General features: G+C 44.5%; 1 protein-coding gene across 1 annotated transcript; it reads right to left on the bottom strand.

The window, feature by feature from the left end:
* Nucleotides 1–10,190: 10,190 nt before the first annotated feature.
* Nucleotides 10,191–15,069, bottom strand: LOC148216771 (uncharacterized). Its single transcript, XM_088134522.1, has 2 exons — nucleotides 14,801–15,069; nucleotides 10,191–13,281 (listed from the first exon to the last, which is right to left on the bottom strand). Exons 1-2 carry the CDS (start codon nucleotides 14,825–14,827, stop codon nucleotides 12,250–12,252), a joined length of 1,059 nt encoding a protein of 352 aa, XP_087990648.1. The 5' UTR covers nucleotides 14,828–15,069; the 3' UTR covers nucleotides 10,191–12,249.
* Between the last annotated feature and the right edge of the window lie 7,950 nt (nucleotides 15,070–23,019).

Below are 23,019 nucleotides of genomic sequence, written 5' to 3'. Positions count from 1 at the left end.
GCGGACACTGCAGCCGCGTAGTGAGTTATCTGAAGGTGAACTTCAAATAAGATTTAGTGATTTGCCAGATTTATAGCTCGCCTTTATCTTGTGCAACTCAAGGCTGCCTACATCACCCTCCCTCCTCCTCTTTTCCCCACAACAACCTCCCTGCCAGGTGGGCTGGACTGAGAGAGAGAGAGTGACTGGCCCAAAGTCACTCAGCTGGCTTTCATGCCTAGAATTCCTGGTCTCCCAGTTTCTAGTCCCACACCTTAACCTCTACACCAGTGTTTTTCAAACTTGGCAACTTTCAAATGCGTGGATGTCAATTCCCAGAATTCCCCGCATGCTGGCTGGGGAATTCTGGGAATTGAGTCCACGCATTTGAAAGTTGCCAAGTTTGAAAAACACTGCTCTACACCAAACTGGCTCAATTTATGAGCTTCAATTAAATTAAAAACCTTCATTTTTCAGGGTCCATCAAAGTCCTAAAAAAGTGGTCTTTAAGCCCTTATGTTGTAATCGCCTGTTGCATTAAGACCCGGGTTCCCCAGCTGTGGAAATTAATGGAGTGACTTGGGCCCTTGCTGCCTCTCAGAGCATCCCACCCTCAGGGACAGAGGAAGAGCTGTGCAGATTGTAAATTTGATCTCCCTCTGTAAAGCCTCCACTCCCCCAGTCTTGTCCCACCCTCCCCGTCGTGGTGCTGCCATCTGGTGGCCACCTGAAGCTTGGCAGCCCAGATCTCTTGGCCCACCACAAGACTGGGTTTGTGCAGTATGCTACATCAAAACCAGGCCAACCACATTATGACATAGTGGAGCAGGTAGCTTTGGGGTGAATCCTGCAAGTAATTCTCTGTTACTGCCAGTGGAAGTCGAGACCCTTTGCATGCAAGCTGCCTGGAACGATACGGAGGGTTCAGATGGGTTTTCTCCGTGACAGCCTGGTGAGGCCTGTCAGTCCTCTGAATGTCAACCTACAAGCTATCAAGAAGCCAGCCCGCTTAGCTTCCAAGCCCTCCTGTACTCCAAGCCAGGTCCAGTATTACTTGGCTGCAGCTTCGAGCTGAGATTCTTTGCAGTCCTTCAGCCTGAGAACTCTCCGTCCAGAGGCCAAGGAGAACCAAGATGTTTTAAATACAAAAGCACACAGCCCACCCCCCTGATTTGCCAGCAACTGATCTCATTTCAGATTATTTCCATGAGTGCTTCCTCTCTCCAAGGCCCATCTAAAATCTGGAGTGGAGTGCACCCGTAAGTGGCTCTCAGTTTTATGCAAGTATTCTTCAGGTTTTTATTGACAGTGTGCTTCCAACGTGAACATCTGTCCACGTAACTGATGAGCCCACCTGCTGTGTATGTTGGCCAACTGATACACCTTAAAGCAAACATCAGCTCCAGAATCATCTTTATTTCCAAGAATTTCCTTTGATGGCTTGTAGATGACATTGACCTTCTTAGAAATTAAACATGGTGGATGGCTGCAGTCCAACGCTCTGTGAATGTGTCCCCCAGACCAGAAAAAAGACGAATGTACAGTCACCTGAGAGGTGATCATGAGCAAACCAGGAGATTATAAAGGCAGGGAGCAAATCAAACAATTGCCTTTTAATGTTACAGTTCTGTGATGGATTCTCATTTTCAGTTCTGTATGACACTCATTTTGGGGAATCCCAGCTTATTTGATTGCCCTCCAGCATGTGCTCACTCCCTCCAAATGACTGGAGAGATCATGCTAAATTATAATGCAGCTCGCTTGGTTTTGATTTAGTGTGATGTTTGAACACAGCTGTACTGATTTGTAAGCCATGGTTTATGGCTTAGTGTCATGTGGTTGCCACTGTGGTTTCTTCAACCACTGATGTGAACCCAGCTCGGGGTCCGACTAGCTCTGAAGCTATACCAAGATTTAAGCGTAGGACTTCCCTATCCTAGTCAGATATTCTAACCCTTATCCCAAACTAGCATCAGAAGAAGCAGCAGAAGGAGACAAGTGGCTTGTCTGGGGATATGCAGGGAAGAGTTCAACTTCTCCCATTCACATAAAACTTTTTGCTGAAGAGGTTGATTCCTTCCTGCAGTTATATGTGAAAAGCAGATGCAGCTATTCTTGGTCACATCCAGTTTAGCCCCAGTAAATTACTTAGGAGTATCTTGGAAATAATTCACTTGCAATTCTAAACGCCGGTGGGCAGAATCATTCATAACACATAGCGAAAGGTTCTGAGTGACTCCCAGTTTTCTAACATCAAGAAGTTTCCCAGTCCCCAAATTGAAGTAGTTGAAGAAAGTTCTTGAGATCAGAGGGGGGGGGGGGGCTGGGGTGGATTTATACTGGTGTAATATCCTGATAATGAGATTATTGCTTCACTCACAAAATTTACAACATGTGGTCCAACCTGTTTTCATGCTGTTGCCTCAAAACTCTGCCCCCCATTTTTATGTTGATTGATTGATTGATTGATTGATTGATACAATTTATATAGCTGCCCATCTCACATGCAAGCGACTCTGGGTGGTATACAACAGGGCTAAAACAATCAATCAATACATTAAAAGATATAAAAACCAAACTAAGACAAAAAATAATAGACAAAGGGATGTTAAAAATAATGGAGCCACCTCACTAGTTCATCCATCCCCTGGGGTCCCCAGACCTGCTGGCATAACCAGGTCTTGAGGGACCTCCAGAAGCTCAACAGTGATGAGGACAACCTCATCTTAGGGAGGAGAAGGTTCCACAGTCCAGGCACCACAACAGAAAAGGCCTGCTGCCTACTGCCTGCCAGATGTAGCTCCCTGGTCAATGGACCCAGTAACATACCCTCTCTGCTGGATCCGGTAGGATGGGCAGATGAAATTGGGGAGAAGTGGTCCTTCAAATAACCCGGTCCCATGCCATGAAGGGCTTTAAAGGTCAACACCAGCACCCTGAATTGGACCCAGAGACAAACTAATAACTAATGCAGCTTGCGAAGCAGAGGTGTAACATGCGTTCTACCAGAAACACACATAACTGCTTGCGTAGCTGCATTTTGCACCAGCTGAAGTTTCCAGATACTCTTCAAGGGCAGCCCCACGTAGAGCTCACTGCAGTAGTCTAACCGGGAGATGACTAGGACATAAGTTCCCATGAGTAGGTCCCTCTGAGTAGGTCCCTCTGATCCAGAAACGGGCACAACTGGCACACAATACAAAGGTGTGCAAAGGCCCACTTAGCCACAATTGCCATCTCATCGAGCAGGAATTGTGAGTCCAGGAGGACTCCCAGATTGTGTACAGGGTTTGTTTGGGGCAGTGCAAACCAATACCAAAGATGGTAAAGTCCTAGAACCAGAGGGGCTCAAAACCCAAAGCCGCTCAGTCTTGCCAGGGTTCAGTCGTATCTTTTGTGAAAGTTTGGCTTCCATGCGCTGCCACGTACAATGTGTTTCAAAGTTGTGATGCTTGTACTTGTGAGATGTTGCTGGAGCGAAACTCTTGCTACTTATATAATTAGGGACTTTTTGTCTCTGTTTTTCTTCCAGCTCAGTTGCAACACTCGAGCTCCACTTAAGCTGGAGGGGTCAACTTTCCCTTTGGCAGGAATTACCACCAATTCTCATTTCCTGATATGGCTCTCCCCTGCTTTCCTTAAACCCTTGCACCCCATGCCTCAGGATTGTTGTTGTTGTTGATGATGATGATGATGATGATGTTTTACAGTCAGCCAGATTATTTTTTCCTTGCTGCAAAATAACCCAATGAAACAAAAAAATTTGTCATGCAAGAAGATTGCACAGACTGACTACATACAACGGCAGGACAAAGTAGCAACAATGGTGCACTGGAATATCTGCAAGAAATGCCATTTGCCTGCAAGCAAGAACTGTTGGGACCACAAAACAGACAAAGGAATAGAAAATGAAGAAGCTAAAGTGCTCTGGGACTTTAGAATTCAGACAGACAAGCACCTGCCACACAACACCCCAAACTTAACAACTGTTGATAAGAAAGACAAAAAAGTCTGGATAGTGGGCATTGCAATACCTGGAGACAGCAGAATAGAAGAGAAAGAACCAGAGAAAATCACAAAATACAAAGACCTGCAAATAGAAGTAGAACAACTGTGGCAAAAGAAAGCAAAGATAGTACCAATAGTAATAGGTGCTTTAGGTCCAATCCCACAACATCTGGAGCACCACTTGAAGACCATCAGCATTGACAAAATCGCCATCAGTCAATTGCCAAAGACAGCTTTACTTGGGACAGCTTCCATCCTGTGACGATACCTTTAACATCATCAAACAACGACATCTACCTATCCCGGGTCCTTGGGAAGGACTCGATAGGTGGATAAAAATGCCAAATCCAGTCTAAACATCTGGCTGACTGTGCGACCAACAGTAATAGTTTGTTTTACATCCAGCCAGATTATTTTTTTCCTTGCTGCAAAATAACCAAATGAGATTGACTGAAAGAGCGCAAGCTGGTTCCAGCCATTTTCACCTAGTTCTTGCAAGAACAGTTTTAAGGATTTGGGGATTATTTGAGGGGGGGGCAATGGCAGCTGAGTGAAAATACCCTTTAGGTTATGTCTCCCCTAAACATATTTGCACCTAGCTCTGTTTAGAGAACAAGGTTTGAACAGAGAAAGGGAGAACTCACAAGAATGTTATTTCCCCACCTCTGTACTAAAATATAAAGTGAATAACAGGTTCTATAACATTCATCTCATATGAGTTATGTGTAAATTGCAAATCCTTTCTAGGTTTCAGATACTGAGGAAACAGAGCCTGCCCAAGTCAGCTTAGAGGCAAAACAAATATATCAAAGAGACTCAGAGCTCAGGGAACTTGCCCAGACAGTATTTCATAAAGCCACTGGAAGATATAAGTCTGTCACTAGCTTCTTTTGAGGAGCAAAGCTTTCTTCAGTTGGCTGCATCACCTCTGACCACCAGGCTGTCTATGGTTTTATTAGATCAGACGTATCTGTTGAAGCATTTTATAGTGGCCGGATGGCTACGGGAAGCCCACAAGCCTGACTGAACATCTGAAGATTATAGCCGCTATGACCTGTAGCTGCTGAGTCCTCTCTCATGAATTTGTTTAATCCTTTCAGAGCTAGTGGACACCAGCAGGCCAGACCATGGAGAAAGGACTCCCACAGTTGGACTAGGTTCTATGTAAAGGAACATCAGCCGAGGGGCTGTGCAGCGGCCATGCTATAAATGCAGAGCATAGAAGGTGCTCTGAAAATCTGTTTGATGTCTTGGTTTCAGACTGGGGCCAGAATTAAACAAAAGAATAATGCCATGGATACAAGGGAGCATAATAGCAAAACATGGCCATTCTGCCTGCCTGCTTATCTTCTTGGAAACCATTTGTCAGCTGTCCCAGTGAAAGAACCTTAGACGCATGACCAGATTTTGTTATGGAATCTACAAAGTTTTCCAAGATGCATCAGAAAAAGTACAGAATATACTGGCAAGGGAGGAAGTTCCCAGTCCAGGAAAAGAAAAATAAAACTTTTGTCTCGGTTCACGTATCACAATAAACTAGTTTGTTGGTTTTGGCTTAGTATGTTGAATGCTTAGCTTATGGTAGACCATGGTTTAAATCTTACGTAATGTGTAAATATAGCCAACTCTAGCTTGTTAAGCAACTCACGATGTAGATGTAGCACAATACATAAACGCAGGCGTTACACTTACAATAAAATGTAAATAAAATGTTCGCTCAGGGAAAATAATATTCCAGGCTTCTAAAGGATTATATTTGAGCATTCTTCTCACAATTGGGCTCACAATTGCTCACAGTGCCCTGTTTGCATACGAAGTAGGACACAGTTTTTCAGCATGATTTTGAATATGGAAGTAGCTGATAAGGATTCTTCTGCATTTGCTCTTCCGAAACAGACTTAGGATATACTCCAGAGCACCAATCTCATGAAAGGAATACCAGAAGTGTGGCTCACACTCTTTCCCCCAAACAGGAGCATTTTCAGGAACCAAAAGTTAGTGATGGAACCTTTGCTCTTAGATCCGTGTTTCTCAACCTTGGCAAATTGAAGATGTGTGGACTTCAACTCCCAGAATTCCCCAGCCAGCCCGGCTGGCTGGGGAATTCTGGGAGTTGAAGTCCACACATTTTCAAGTTGTCAAGGTTGAGAAATGCTGCTCTGGATGATCAATGAGGTGGGGATACGATTTACACATTGTATTATTTTTTTTAATCACAGAAAAGCACGGAGGAAACCCAAGACTGAGGAAAAGTAGCGAAGCTGAGGCTGGATATTGTTCTCTTTTCTGATATGGTTCTCTCTAATCCTTCCTTGCAAGCTGATTTGTATTTTTAAGAGCTAGATTTCAGCAGGATGTTTTGTTAAAGCACAAGATACTTTGCAAATTGAAGAAAGCAGGCCTATATTTAATGGGATGTTCTACCAGGTAATTATGTATAGGTAAACTGAGCGTTAGGAGTTGTACTGCTGTTCTGGAGGAAACTAAACAGAATCATAAGTCCCTACGCTTTAAACCAGTGTTTCTCAACCTAAGCAACTTAACATGCTGGCTGGGGAATTCTGGGTGTTGAAGTCCATACCTTAAAGTTGTCAAAATTGAGAAACCCTGCTTTAACCAAATCAAGGAACCTCACTCTTCCCTCATCCTGTGATCTTCGCTCCATCCATTCCTCTGATCATTGAATATACCGTACTTTGGATTTATAGCAGACATGATCTTATGTGGTAAATGATACTAAAAACAGCCTTCTCCTAGCTGGGGAGAATGGGAATTGAAATCCGACTATGTGGAAAGGCAGCAGATTGGTCTATTTTAAGGCAAGCTTCTCCAAAATCCCTGTAGGAACAATTAATCTGTTCCTACAAAAGTTTGGCACAATTATAGATGACCCCGAGGATACTTATTCAGAAGGATGTTCCTTGCAACACATGGTCCCCATTGCAAGAATCCTCTTCTATGAAACCAGGCCATAGTCCATCATGCCGGCACACACCACCACCTCCATTATGGGGGAAAGAGGGATCTGACCTGGGCTGTCACCTTGTAACATTCAGGGCTTAATTCTCTTGTTGCAGCAAGAGGTGGGGTTTCCATCATACTCCATGGCTGCCAGGTCTGGATGCACACACACTTAGGACTTCCACCACAGGGGATCAGGGGAGGAAGCCACCGGAGGACTTAGCAAGAAGCTTGAGCAGGGGGAGCAATCCTACCCTATTTCCTATAGTAGCCCAGTGGGAAACAGAAAACAAGCTCTCCAGGTGCAACCTGGCAACACCCACCCAGAGGAAAGATGTAGGATTTCCTTTAGCAATATTTAATGTGACAGCTCCCAGAAGCCGCAAGTGGGATTTCACAAAGTGGCATTCCTATTTAAGTGTCATCCTGAGGATGTCAGCTCTTCAAGGTAAACCAGACTAGGAAACCAAAGTCATGCAGGCTAATACTACTTTTATTATAAAGTTATAGTACAGGTAGTCCTTGTTTAGCAACCACAGTAGGACCTGCAATTTGGTCATTAAGTGGTCACTAAGTGAAACCATGGCTGTGCTTATGGTCTTACTTCAGCTTTCCTTTGCTTTACAGACCTACAGAAATGTGAGGATTGGTCATAAAGTTACTTTTTCATCACTGTTGTAACTGTGAATGGTTGCTAAACAAGGACTACATGTATAGCATTCTGAGCTAAAATGGGAAAGGTGTTTTAGGTCTGCTGTGGCATGCCTGTCAGCAGTATCTTAAAGAAGCTACACCTTTTCCAGGTCTGTGTGACAACGGTCACTAAACGAGGAAGTGGCTCAACGAGGACTGCCTGTAACAGACTCTTGCAAGTCTGAATAGGCTTTCCCTTCCTCCCTTTCAGGAGGGTCTTGTCCAAGACGTTTTCTCAGGTTACAGTCCTGCCCCAGACTCAGATTTCTTTTATCTGACCGTTGTTTTGGTACCAGCTCTTCCTCCTCTCCCTCAAGATATTTCCTTCTGCCCACTACAGAGAGTCAGCAAATTGCATGCATTTTAGAATTGGTGTGATGCAAACACCAGTATATTGGCTTGCAAGTCACTGTCTAGATTCAAGATCCCAGTCACCATAGCTATGCGTTCTTCAGTTGCACCTGAGGCATCCTGGCCAAAATATGCAAAACTGACTGGCCTCGTAATTTCCATTAGGAGGAAATGGCACAACTGTGACTGATGCTGGTACTCTTGTCTACCACTTCTCTGGGTTACAAGAAAGCATTTGTGAAAGCCTCTTGTCATGCGCTGTAGAGGGACCACCTCTTTTCTACCCTTTGCATAATAATGTTGCTTACCCCAGAAAGGGAACAGTATGAAGGTTATACAAGTATGGTCTAATTATCCAAGAGATGAGCCCCTAGAAGCACGATCGGTGGTGGAATATAGAACAGAAAAGTAGAGAAAGGCAAACTGAACATAATAAGCTGGATTTTATTTTTTTTAATTAAGATTTCATTCACCAGGGAAATGCTTAGATACTATGCCGATTAAATTATTATAAATCTCCATTCACTTTAACAGCAAGATTGCCTTAAAATCATACCACATTACCTTTTTTAAAAAAGAAATAAAATGTGAATCACACACACACCCACACGCGCACACACCCACACCGAGCTGTGCTCTAAATTAATTGTAGTCACAGTGGGGAGATGGGTTCAACATCTGCCAGTCCAGAGCCCCAGGTCCCCCATGTGAGATCCTGTAAGGTCAGCCTCCCTGTCTAATTCCTTACAGGGGAAGCCGTTTGGCGTGTGGAGAAGTATCTATACCTGAAGTTAATGTGAAATCTTGCATTGGGAAACAGACGGGCAGACTGTGGGAAAGGCTCAGTGCCCTGGGAAACATAGGGACCAGAAACACCTGATGACATATTTCATCTAAGTTCCATCATTAAGTTCAGTATACCAAGTATACGTAACATTGTGGGAATACTGGGGGGGGGGGGAGAGAGACATTTGGCAATTGCTTTGTTGATTCAGATTGAAGATTTACTGAGTCTAGCAGCCAAGTGTTGGCTGAGAATGCTGGACCATCTTCCCATCTTTGTAGACCAGCCTAGACAGTGGAAAAGGTGATGTAATGCAAGACTCTTCATGACCCATCTAGAAACTACAAGAATTTCATTAGTAACCCCTGATGGTAAATAACCACCTCTTTGCCTTCAGCATCTGGTATTTAGCTATGCTAGCACTGAATCTGGATTTCCCTCTATTTCTCACAACTAATAGGGCTTGACTGATCTACCGGGAGTGGGGATATATCATCTTCTACACCAGCGTTTCTCAACCTTGGCGACTTTAAAACATGTGGACTTCAACTCCCAGAATTCCCCAGTCAGCCATGCTGGATAGGGAATTCTGGGAGTTGAAGTCCACATGTCTTAAAGCCTCCAAGGTTGAGAAACACTGTTCTAGACAGAGCAGCAGGACTACGAACTGTAGGCCAACCCAATCTGGAAGGAGAAAAGTTCCTTACTGCTGATGCATATCCTTTTAAATGCATATTCTTTTAAAAAAGCTAACCATCAGCCTCTTGAAATGAATCTTCAGGTGGCCTGTATGGAACCTTTCATGGTTACTGACTAAAAAATTCCATTATTATTTCAAACGAGCTTCTGGGGATGCCAAGGTTCGCCACCTTGGTTCTCCAAGAATGCAAAACACAAAAGGACATGGCACGCCAGGCACCCAAGACATTCTATGCCATTGCAAAAGTACTTTGGGGAAGGGTTGTACAAGTGCTACATTGACCAACATAATGAATGTTAAATTGCGGGAAGTGCTGGAGTGATAGTTCAGAGATTATGCCGGCAGGCAAAGCAGCAGAAACATTTGAAGTCAGGTTGTACCAGGCCAACTTAAAAAAAAAAAAAAAAACACCCACAAATAGCGCAAAAATAAAATTCTTACAAGTAATGTGGAAACATTCTAAATGCCTCTGGGTTAACAAAGGTGTTGCCCTCTTGAACACAAAAATGCATACAACAGAAACAAATGGATTCCAAGTGGAATGCTTTGTTTTTTCTGTTCTTTTTCCCCCTCTATCCGAACAACTAGGAAACATCCCTTTCCTTCTCAGTATCATCAATAATAACTAAAAAGCCATAATTAACCTGTAGAATCAACTGCTACAATAGGTCAAAGGTTAGGTTTCCTATCAGACACGCTATTAAATGACAAACATTTCTGTAAAGGATGTCTACGGAAAGGATTAAAGCTAGCCACAAAAATTATTTCGCTATAGCAAAAAACATTCTTCTATGGACAGCTAATTCCAAACCTTCCCCACTGTGTTACTTTTTTTTTTTTTTTCCATTTTCTGTCTATTTTTGTTAGACCTAGATTTACAGCCCCACCTGACTTCTAAAGCTCAACATTATTTGCCTTCTTTTCAGTAATTAATCAACACAACTCTCCAGTTAGTAGATCACTACATATTCCTGGTGGACCTTTTCTTTCTCTCCATTTTTCTTTTTCTTTCTTTCTTTTTAATACAGAGAAGAATCTGAGGCACAGAGGGAGCAACTCCACCTGCAAAGTGCAGGCCTGCGCCGAGATTCAAACAATATTTTCTCCAATCTGAGTAGCAGGGACTGCTAGCTGGATCAGAACTGGCGAGAACACGTATCTGAACATAAAATGGACTTAACAAATGGGAACATACACAGAAATTAAGGGAGAAGATAACTGCAGCTATTCTGGACACTCCACCTTTGTCCCGAAGGCTGCGATGCTTCCAAAAAAAGAAAAGAAAAGCATCAGAAAACAGAAATAAGAGTCCACTAAGAAATTTGGTAAGATTCTTCAGGATGGAATAAACGTTATACGTGATCTGCTCACTACAAAAGTACAGTAGCCTCCATTTCATTACGTATTGCATTCATATGTTCAGTGGTCCACTAATCCAGATGCATTGTGTTGCTTTCAGATCCCACCTTGCTTAGTTTGGTTTTCAACCAGTCTGCGTGTACATGTGACACACACACACACACACACGCAGACATATATTTACACACCTCCTCAGTCTCCTGGGTGAGCATCTGATGGAGTCTCTGGCCTGGGGAAGCCCGGGCACAATAGCCACTCGGTCTCTTAAAGTGTCAACACACAATTTGTCTTCCTGTCATTAGAGAATTACACCGATCTTCAGCTGCTGGACGTCCGTTCCTAATCGCCAAATGCTGAGAAAGAGCAGCAAAGAACCACCACGGTTCCAAGGTCTGGGAAATGTAATTTTCAGAGAGGCCTCAGGAGAACTTAACCCACTCAGCTAAGCAACAAGAAATCTGAAAAAATGGATTAATCTCAATCCATCAAAACGTAGGTTTCATGAACTTGGGCCTCCTAATTTAGCAGATGGTTGTGGAGAGGGGTTCAATGGCTAGGAAACACCGTCCCCCTAAAGCCAAAGGGTTTTTGAGGCAATTTTACAACTCGCCTAAGGGCAGATTCTCTATCACTCCACAGAGTCTTTGCACAGAGATTGTCAGCCTTCCCATCTCTCTCCACTCATGGCCTGGTCTGTGCAATCCAGCTTCTCCGGGTCCAGTCTGCCCAGCTGTATGTGATTACAACTCCCATCCTCCCCAGGTTGTGGGGGGGGGATGGGAGCCATTATCCCACAAACCTGGAGATCCTTGGGCTTAGGGGAAATCTTGTATAGGTAGTTAGATGAGCCAGAAACAAAGGGAGGTCCAGGGAATCAAAACAATGGAATCACCAGAAGGTTCACTCATAATTAAATACAATTAGGAGATTAGCAATAAATAATTTGATAGTTTTCCATACAAAAACAGAAGTGATATATACAGTATTTCCAAGTATCCCCAATAATCCTGTGAAGGACCTATTTGAGAAATAACTGAGTATCAATATTCTGAAAACCCACCTGGAATTATGAACATTCCAAGGCTCCTACCGAAAATCATCACATTTTGAGCTAACTTACACAGTGGCTTTCTCCGAATCAGCGTGCTCTAGATGTCCTGAACTACAGTCTCATAAATTCCCAGACAGTACAACCAGAGACACTGTAGTTCAGCACCCCTAGAACATTCCAGGGAGAATAAGGCTACTCCAAGTTATATTCAATCGAAAGTGAACTTTCTGGGGCAGCCGAAAATCAGACTACTGAAATCAATCAAAATGGGTCCTGCGCTCTTTTAAAAAAACAAAAATAAAGGAAGACACACAGACACAGAGACACAGTTCTCTATCCTCCCCTTCCAGCGGGAGCATCCTGTTAAAACAACGGGATCGGGTAGGCGAACAAGGGATTCTCTCGGTTGTGGATCTTCTCATGTCTCTTATGGTGGGAGCTGTGGCTGAAACATTTGCCACAGAACCGGCAAGCATAAGGCTTCTCCCCAGTGTGGATCCGATGGTGCTGAACTAGGGTTGATTTGTCAGTGAAGCAATTCCCACACTCGGAGCACACGTACGGCTTCTCGCCGGTGTGGATTCTCTGGTGTCGGAAGAGATTAGAACTAACGTTGAAGCTCTTCTCGCAGATGTTACACTTGTAGGGCTTCTCCCCCGTATGGATACGCATGTGTTTGATCAGGTCGGCGTTGTGGCCGAAGCTTCGCAGGCACTCAGTACACGTGTTCAGCACTTCTGCTTTCTGTTTCGCTTTGGGCTTCTCGTCGACGGCGCTGGCATTGGCCCCGTCCACCTGGGCGCAAACTTCCTGCTGCTCTTCCGCTGGGTCCTTCAGGTGCTTCTTCTTGTGAGAGCTGCGGCTGTAACTCTTGCCACAGTCAATGCACTCATAGGGCTTCTCGCCAGTGTGGATCCGCTGGTGCTGAGTGAGGTTGGACTTATCATTGAATCGCTTGCCGCAGTCGAGACATATGTACGGCTTCTCCCCGGTGTGGATTCTCTGATGTCTGTTGAGGCTGGAACGGACGGTAAAGCTTTTCCCACATTCGGAGCATTTGTGTGGTTTGTCATCACTCTGGACTGGCCATGGGCTGATCAGGCTGGAGTTCTGGATGAAGACCTTCCCACATTCGATGCAAATATCGGGGATCTCTTCGGTCTGGGTACCTCGATGTACCAAGAAGGCTTTGCGTTTCTTGATGGCATGTACTGGTTTCACTGGCCACGTCACTGATGGCATTTTCTTCTCCCTTGTTTCGGTTCCACGGGCTTGGCTGTGCCCTGGGCTTAAGCTGAGCATCTTGAGGAGTTTTCTTTTAGTCACCAGCTGAGACCGAGCATCCTCAGGGCTAAAGTTCTCCTCCATGTGGCTCATCCTGTTACTTCCTCTCACCTGGCAGGGAGTCAATATGTTGTTCATTTAAGGTTGGACAATTCTCACAACAGGAAAAACATCAACACCTTAAGCCTGCCCCACTATCCAAATATAAAACCACAGCATTTGGAGTTCAATGATGTTCTCATCTCTGGAAAGGCTGCATTCCCAGAAGGTTTACTATGTGTCCTCTTGTCTTCTGACTTCCATTTTTTTTTTATCATTTTCCACCAGTTCCCCTACTTTTTTGTTAAAGACCCAAGAAGAGCCTTTATCTACAGACCTGCAAGCCAGACTACTTTTTCAAAAGGACACACACCCACTCTAAGGGTGGAAAATCTATGCTACAAGGTACAGAGGATAACCATTCTCCATCAATTAAAGAATGATCTGAAGAACTTACCTCTGGAGTCCTTGGTGCTCTCTGAGCTTGGGTGTTTGCTTACAGACATTTCATTACTCGACTAGGTAACATCATTAGGCATGATGAAGTTACCTAGTCGGGTAATGAAATATCTGCAAGAAAACAACCAGGCTCAGAGAGTACCAAGAAGTCCACAGTTCAACCCTGAGCTGCAGATCTTCTCCTCGTCTGGACTTTACCTCTCTTTCTATAGTCATTCAAGTACTTTATCACTGGGAAAACTGCTTGGGAGGCTATTTAGAAATTTGGAATGCATGTGCTAATTTATATGATCAATCTCATCGATATAATTATTTTACCATGTTAACTCACCTAAAAGTTACTAATTGCACAATATATTTGTATTAGACAAGTTTCGTTTAATACGACCGTTGGAAGTTTCTTCACTTCTTTTTTACACACAAAATGATATTCAGAATTTAAAATCCTGCATTCCTGCAAAGGGACAAGGGGAGAGAACCGAGGCTAGACCAGCTTCTGATCTCTGCAAGTGGCAATTTAGTGCGCTTATGAAGACAGACATATTTGCCTAAGTTTAGCCTGGACAGTTTTTAATGTCCGGGCAACACAGGAAAAAGTGCTAATAGAATGAGACCCCCCCAGAGACGGATTTTCTTTAGGAGCTATTATTTAGAAACACTACAGTACTTCATTTCTTTCTCAAGTGAGCAATCAAGCCAAGCACTGAAACTCAGGGCTGGGTATTGCATCCTGGAAGAACCCTGTTCCAAAACATAATCGGGGCCCTTTCATTTACTCACTACACAGGCGTGTTTTTATTAATGAACGGGAAGACATCTAGAGTACAAAGACTTCCACTCACGCCTGCTGTCATTTAGAAAACAGAAAGAATAAACCTAGAGTACCATATCGCATTATCTACAAGCGACAGTTTGCATTTTGCCCGGGGTGGGAGAAGGGAGACAAAACCCAGTTCGGAAAGGAAAGGTATTCTGCGTATGCTCAGAGTCACTCTCCCTCCTCGCTTGCTCGTCCTTCCCTCCCGCCCCCCGGGGGGCGGCTGGTCCCACCCTGGGCGGCGGTGCAAGGACCGGCAACCCGACGCGCCGCTCTCCGCCCGATTCCGCTCCGGGGGCTTGGCGGGGACCCTACCTTGTGTTCCCGGACGCCCGAGCTCATAAAGGCGGCAGCTGCGGGCGCCGTGCCCGCGGAGGGCGCAGGCGGGCCGGCGGTGGCGGAGGAGCCGCGGGGGCCGCTTTGTGCCGCGAGGTCTGGGTGCAGGAGGTCCGCGCGCCTGCCTACATCGCCGCCGGGCTCCGCGCGCCGCCGGGCTCCGGGGAAGGGCGCGAGAGCAGCGCCGCGCGTGCAGCTCGCCCGCCGCGCCTACAATGGAAGAGCAGGAGGAGGCGGCTGCTTGCAGCAAGAGCTACCTCTGACCCAGGAAACTCAACGCTGCCAAGCGGACCCGTTCAAACAAAGCCAGAAGCCTCCTGAAGCAAATGCCAGAGCCCCCTGCTGGACGAGGGGGATCTCGCAGCGGCCTGGTGGGAACTCCCTGCCTCAGTGGCATGGCCAGGGCGTGAGTGCCTCTGAGCTTGTGCAGAGTGCCGAGGGAAGCCGGGAGGTCTCGCACCAAAGGCCCTTCGGTTGTGAGAGTATTTGAGCGGACGGAGCGGGGTGGGGTTCCTGAAAGTTCCTCTTTGTGTTCAGGCAACCCACAAATTAGCTAACCGCGTTCTTGCCCGTGTGAATGCAGACCCCGGAGATAGGGCTTGATTCAGTTTCTGGGATTCCCCCCAAACGGATTAATTGAATACTTACGGTATAATTAACCAATGTGTGGAGGCGGCATCACAGATTTGAGTAAGGAAGCCATTTGTACATGGCCGTTACCATTTTTTTTTTTGTAAAACGTCTCACAGTGTAAACCTTGTTTAGCTTCCGCTGGTAGCATTTACTAGGGGGCGACTTGACTTCTCCCTCCCCACCTCCCTCTTTTTTTCCGTGTTTTATTTGATAGATCTTTAACTGGTTCTTGGTCTTCTGACTGACCACCATTAATTGTAGTTTTATGCATTAATGTATTTGCCTTTTTAATGGTTTAAATTATTGTCACCACCTCAAGTGCTTTTTCAGTTGTAAAGTGGGATAACAATGTATTTATTGAATGAGTGAATGAATAAATGACTGCCAATAAATGTTACGGGCTTTTAAAAAAGCTGTAAGGTTGTGACTCGCTCTTTTCATATTCCACAGTTCAAGCCATTTGTGTTTAGGTGCATAATTATGTTAAAGGGACTTCTGGGAGAAATGGCAGCCACAGTTTGCGGCCGTCGTAGGAAGAAGTCGCTTCTTCCCCAGAATGCCCCTTGTGTTGCTTCAGATCATGCTAGTCAGTGGATTTATCGGGTTGGTTTTTTGCTGTTGCTTTTATGAACTGCCTTGAGACCTAGGCAGGAAAGGGATATAAAACCACGTACCGTCTGCAAGTAAGGAAGTATTGTGTTGTTCAGGGCACATTTTTAAAAGTGGTCGTGGGTGTTGCAAAAACTCACAAGAAATTGAGTGAGCTTGCACTCATCCATCTTACGATTACCTTTTGGGGCGAGCAAAGTTATGCAGAGGGCAGAAAAGGAAAAAAATAAAAGGAGAAGATCTGGAGCTAAGAAAAGGAAACTAGTCTAGAGCAATGCTGTACTAATACTTTCCATTTCTTTTAGGAGTATGGGTTGGGGGAGATTGAAAAAGTCAAGATGGCCACAACTATACTCCCTTTAATGTGCTTGGCATGCACACACAAAAAAGGGGTGGTCTTTAATTGCACAGTCATGACTGCCATCTTGACTTTTTTGACCCTTTCTGCAGATGCTCCTGGCCCTTTATACCCTTGCTTCTTCCCTGTCCATCTGCAGCTTCACCCACCAAAGATCTTTACGGGAAAGCTTGCATTCTTGCCCCAAAGAGTCACCCATCCTTAAAAATGTCTGGAATCCTCTCCCTTACTTTTGTGGTTTCGAAGTGGGAAAGGCATTGAATTTCACCCACGCACTGAACAAGGCTTAAAAACTGGCCAGAAAAATAAATAATCTTCCTTGATGCTGTTCCTTTAAGGAGGGGAGGAAATCAGCCCTGAAAGACTGCTTGGTGAGGTCAAGAGATAGCTGTTGCAGTGGCCTCAGAAATTCACTTTTAAAAACAGAATTATATGGAATAATACAAGTTTTTTTCTCTCCCCTTGCTCTACCTGAAAAGGGTCCCTGCCCCCACATTTAAATGTGCTTTTTCTTTCTCCTTTCCTGTCTGCTCTCTTAGCCCTCCTTGCCACCTTTGATAATAACAACCCACTTGGCTTTCTAGCTCCAGCAATGCACCTTGAGTACCGTATTAGCAGTCACAGTCCTGTTGCTTCCTTCCTGGTTAAGTGGACATGTGAATTCATAGAGTCAGCAAGAGCTGGTTTGGTCTAGTGGTGAAGGCTCCAAGCTAGAAAGCAGGAGACGGGGAGTTCTAGTCCTGTCTTGGGCATGAAAGCCAGCTGGGTGACTTTGGGCCAGTCCCTCTCTCTCAGCCTCACCTCACAGGGTTGTTGTTGTGGGGAAAATAGGAGGAAGAAGGAGTATTGGGTATGTTCACCACCTGGAATTATTTATAAAAATAATAATTAAAATTATTTGGGATAAATTAAAAAAAAGATGTGGGCTTTCTGAATTTGACCCACACCTGACACATCCTCATTAGCACTTCTTCCTCCCGCATTTATATCCAAACTAAAATTGGGGCATCTGAAGAAGCAGATTGTGGAGGTGATAGAAAGTTCAGTATTTCTCCCGTCCTACTTTCTCCCCTTAAACTACATTACAGTACTAAATACAATATGGGGGTGGACAAAATCCCACTGAATGCCATCTTTGGCATTACAGTTGGGGAACCGATGCCACGACTGCTGCGGAGAGCAGAGGGCAGCCGTGTCTCCTTCTGGGCTGTGAGCAGAAAGAGAAGCAAGTCAAGGATCTTGATGTCTGATACCAGCGTGAATCCTCCGCTTGTATACAACATACTGAATGAGGGCTAACTACCAATAAATGTGTTTATTGCGTGTTTTAAGGAATAAGATTAGAAAGAAAGAGAAGAACAGGACAACCAGCCGCAAGGTGGATGGACCATGAGCAGCGGTGATGGGTGCACCACTGGGAGACCTGAAGGGCCAGGCTGGGGACAGATCAGCATGGAGAAAACCTATCAGGGTGGTCACTAAGAGTCAACACCAACTTGATGGCACATAATCCTCAATCAAAGGACTCAAGTGTCATAATTAATGCATTTTAACTGCCCGCTTGATTCCATGTGGACTTATTTCAGGAGTTTGTGCCAAATTGGAAGAGAAACCAGTCTGCTCCATTTAACAACTTCTTATTTCTTCAGGACCTGGATAGCTGGGTTTATCTGAAATTATCTGTAGCTTCTAGCCACAGATGAGAAACTAGAACAGCCATAAAACGGAAATGCTCTAACTGTGGTGTCTCCTCGGTTCCTTTTTTTTTGTTACCCTCCTGATGTAGGCAATACTGGCAAAGTGTTTGCAGGATATGGTCAGAAAAGTCAAGATGGTGGCCCCTGTAGTGCAATTGAAACTCTGCCTGTCTTTGGCCATGCCTTGTAGACACCCCTGAATATTGGCCAAAATGCTGAACCAGTAAGCCAGAATTGCTCTCAGTATGCTGCTTGGTCTGGACTGTGCAGCAAATTGTTCACCCGTGGTCAACGTCATACATGACCGAGTACGCCATGCCAACACACGGTCTGCTGACGAGTATAAAAAGGTTTCTCCACGTAAGAGCCCCTTCTGAGATTTTCAGTATTTCCATGTAAATGCAACAGCTAGATTACGTTCAGCTTTTTCATTCCGCTCCACTTTAAAATATGCACAGGCTAAAAAAAGCACCCAAAATGTTGGTGCTATTAAAAAGCAGCCCCCTTTCAGGCTGCACCATGCAGTTCACCAAACACTGCAGGAAATGAAGCAGCAACTCCTGGGCTTGGTGTATAAAATGAGTCCAGCCTCCCCACGCAGTGCCCTCTAGTGGCTAGTCTTCCTTCATGCCTTATAGATAATACGTCACACCTGAGGACAGTATTTCCCATAGGAAATAACCAGGTAGCCCAGCCCTAAAAAGCTTGCCGGCTGGAGCTGACCCCAAAGCTTTTGCCACAGTCAAGGCATCCGTAGGGTTTTTCATCAGCATGCACCCGCCGGTGGTTGAGCAGGCTTGAGTTCTGGCTGAATGTGTTTCCACGTTCAATGCAGATCTTTGGTTTCTCTTCTGCCCAAGGGCCCTGGTACATGACAAAGCCCTTGCATTTCCTGATGCCCCAAACAGCTTTGCCCCGCCAAAGCTGCCTGCTACCAAGACTGGTGGTTAGCATCAGACTGAGTTTTCAGGGTCTCTGTGATGTGCTTCCCATGGCCCAGTATTTCTTCTGTGTGGTTTGCTGTACCTGAGGAAGCAACATTTCCTACAACCTGAGTAACTGGAAAGATACCTTTAATATATTATCTGCCCTAGCTCAAAAATACCTTTCAACAGAAGAGAAGCCCTCTTTACCTGCTCCCACAAACAGCTTTCTGAAATTTGGAGAGGGGATAGAAACAAAGCTATCACAGGCCATCCAGAGTGTCTTTTATCTGATCTTCCTCTCTTCCTGACAATGAAAGGGAAAGAGACACCCACATGGTTAACTTTTCCAAATGGTCAGCTTCATAAAAACATATAATCAGATCAGAGGCGTATCTCATCCACCGGTCTGTTCCCACCACGGCCGATCCGATATCTACAGGAAGACAATCAGCAGGATGTGAGTCTCACCGTATCCTCCTGCACATTTAGCCCAGCAACTGGCATCCTGAAGCCCACTGCCTGAGTCAGCAGGACACATCCACTGATAATCCCCCTTTAAAGCTATCCAGACTTCAGTACTCTGCAGGAGCAGATCCCATGATTTAACCGTGTGCTTTGTGAAGAAGGGCTTCCTGCTCAGACCGGGCCCTGATGGGAAAGGATCGCATCCCAAGAACCCCATTGTGGCTCTTCTGAATCGCTCTCAGCAGCTCGGGCCCCTTTGTCAGAGGCAGAAAGGCAGAGGGATCAGCGATCTATCCTAAGCCTCCCCGAAGTGGATGTGGCCCAGGAAACTAATAAAAAGAGTTGTCTAGTCTTGAATTTAATTTATCACTGAACAGTCCCTGTCACTCTACTCTTCTGAAGTTTCTGGAAGGCGTATTGTGATATTATTATGATCGTCTTACTTACAAGCAGATACTCGTGATCCCCTTGCAGGCTATGGACAAAAGTCAAGCTGGCAGCCACAACGGTGTGATTGAAATTCGGCCTGTTCATTATGTGTGGCACTCGAAACAACACTATTCCTCTTATTTTGTCTTTCACTATTTTAATCCAGATGCTCTCAACAGCGTTCTGGGTAGGTGTGGATATTTGTAAACAGTGCAACTTCTCTTCCTATGGCTTCTGTTCCTTTTGAATAAACAGTATTTTTCCTGTTTTCTTCCAATCACAAGAATAATTCCCCCAGATCTGAGTTATATTTACACATTTACATATTTCTTATACTCTGGGCATTAGTATATAGACTTTAAGAGCCCATAGACCTGGAGTTAGGCTCTTCCTTAGTTTTCATTCAATGTTTTAATAGGTCCTTCCTTACTCCTTCAGCACAGAAGTCCTAATCTGACGTTCTTCCCTCTAGATTTCAGTCTCTGACTGCATAGGATTCAGGTTAAAGCCATTCTGATTAAGTTCACTAGGCTTAGGGTAAAAATATTGTTTGGTTCTAGCAGTCTATCAATCCATTAGGCAGACTGAATGTCTCTTATCAATTTGTTTCACTTGCCTCCCCCCAAATTGACCTGATATTTAATTAATTAATTAATCCATCCATCCATCCATCCATCCATCCATCCATCCATCCATCCATCCATCCTATTTATATAGCCACTCATCTCACACAAGGTGACTCTATGGAGTCATGGAGTTACCTACATGCAAAACTGGAAAGAAGAAATGTAATACTTTCCTTATTCTTTTCCAACTGTGGAACATACGGTACTTTTAAAACTTTATTTGTATTGGGGTTTTGTTCGTATCGGAACTGAAACATCCTAAAAAGTCAGGACTGGCTAAAAGCCAGCGAGCAGGATTGATGCAATCAGCAGCGGTGTTGAAGAGGAGCAACAGGTGGGTTGTGGGCCAGGCCCGAGGAAAGTTTGGTGGCAGTGCAGAGAAAAAATTGGTGATGGGGTGGCAATCTTCGAGAACAGCCTGGGCGTTAACAAATCTCTATCTTGTTCTCCTTACCTCCCCCTAACCATGACAACCCAACAGACAATGGGCAAAGCGCTGCGACTGTGGAGAAGGGCAGTTGTCTGGGCCTAGCAGAAGCGGGGGCCTGAGAGCCGCAGAATGTTCCCATGCCAGTCAGGGGAAAGCAGATAAGGTCAGCATCAAATCAACAAAGGCCAATGGAGAGCGAGCGAGCGAGCGAGCGGGAGAGCAAAGAAACAAAGTTTAAAGTTGGAGAGTAAGTGGGAGAGATAAGAGAAATTAAGCTAGGTCTGTTTCTTGATTTTACTTCTCAGTTTTCCCACCTAATACTATTTTATCTGCTTTTGAAAAAAAATGCAAAGATGCATTTGATTTCACAGCTAACCTGGCCCTGATAGCACACCCTTTTCCAATTCATTCTTCAAATACTAAATGGGACAGGACAGTGTGTAAGTAAAGTTGTTTAAGGAGGGTGAACCATGGTGAATGGTGTCAAATCTTCAGAATACTAAGTTGAGAAAGTGGTTTAACCGGGATGCTATTAAAAAATGGAATATCTCAATATAATACCTTAATAAATCAACATCCTGAAATGGTTAGTGGAATGAATGGCACACACCACAGCTTTCGGTGAGAGTAGTGGGCAATCTAAGAAGATTGCAATTGGGCATGTCCAGGATTGGACCACTATATTTTTCCGTGAGCAGCTGCTTGCAAAGCTCTATTTACAAAGCCTCCCCAGATGTGGTTGGAGTCCAACTCCCATTAGCACCAGCCAACGAAGGCAAATGGTCAAGGATGGTATCCATTGTAACTCAACTTCTAGGCCAGATTTTCCCTCCCTGTAAAATAATTATTAACTGCATCTTTTACTACTCATCTGCTTTGTTCAATCAGTTCAAGCCTATTCTGTGACCCAAAGGCCCATGTGAAATCTGTGGCTGATGGAAAGAGGAAATTAGGAGAAACCCGAAAGGAACTGAAAGAAACTAGCAGGACACAGCTAGGCTTGAACATGTTTAACTAGATCAGCTGAAGGTCGGAGACTCCATTTGCACAAAGCTTTAGCCTTGGTTAGTTTTTGTGAGACTTAACGGTGTTGCTTGAATCTAGCCAATTTGTTATTTTTCCAGAGTCAGAAAGTGGATAAATTCAGTATGTTCTGTTGTGTTGGGCAAAAGCAATCTTAATTAGAACAGAAAGTCAGTTGCAGAAATAATGCACTATCCACTATGACATTTCTTTTCCAGAGAAGATATGTTTCTGTTTGGGAGATACTCTCCCCACTAGAACTGCATTTTTTTTTAAAGTGGTATCTCCCCCGCCCCCCAAACGACTGTAGCATTTGCCTTTTTGTGTGAATGTGTATGCTCTTGTGCCTTTACCAACAGCTGGCAAAACTTGAAGTGGATTAAATGGTGGCTCATGTTAAAAGAACAGAACCATGTTGTCTTCTACTGTTTTTACAAGGTATCTTACTCAGAGACTATGAGATGTGTTTGTTTATACATATATACCCATCATGCTATTCCCTTTTGGGGAAAACAATGTTAGGCAAAGAAATGGAATCTGAAATAGTTAGAAAACATGACATTCAAACAGAAAACATAGCTATGTGTGGTTTGTACTAACGCCATTTATGCTTCTCCATCTCTTTCTGTCCTTGAAACCACCCTGGCTTCCACCTTGTCCATACACATTTCATAAATTGCATGTATTCTTTAAACTTCTCGTCTCTCTTTTTTGAGGATCTCGTTCACTCCATCCAGTCACAACTTTTGGGCCTTCCCTTATCTCTTAACCCATTCTCTCTTCCTTTGTATATTTGTTCTACAATTCAATTCTCATTCATTCTCTATGATTAAACTACCTCAATGTATTTCTTTCAAACCGATCCCTCAGTTTTGTATTCAGCCCACATTCGTTCTGCACACCTATCTCTTGTTTTCACTTTTATGTTTCTCCTAACATACCCAACACACAAAATCCTATAACCAAGTTGGCAGAAGTAGCCATTTGACAAACATTCACTCC

Source organism: Python bivittatus, unplaced genomic scaffold, assembly GCF_059951505.1.
Source record: "Python bivittatus isolate LINGU-HERP-01145 unplaced genomic scaffold, Pbiv_v1 ctg000080_np1212, whole genome shotgun sequence".
Classification (NCBI taxonomy): Eukaryota; Metazoa; Chordata; class Lepidosauria; order Squamata; family Pythonidae; genus Python; species Python bivittatus.
This window is presented reverse-complemented; position numbering and strand designations above follow the sequence as displayed.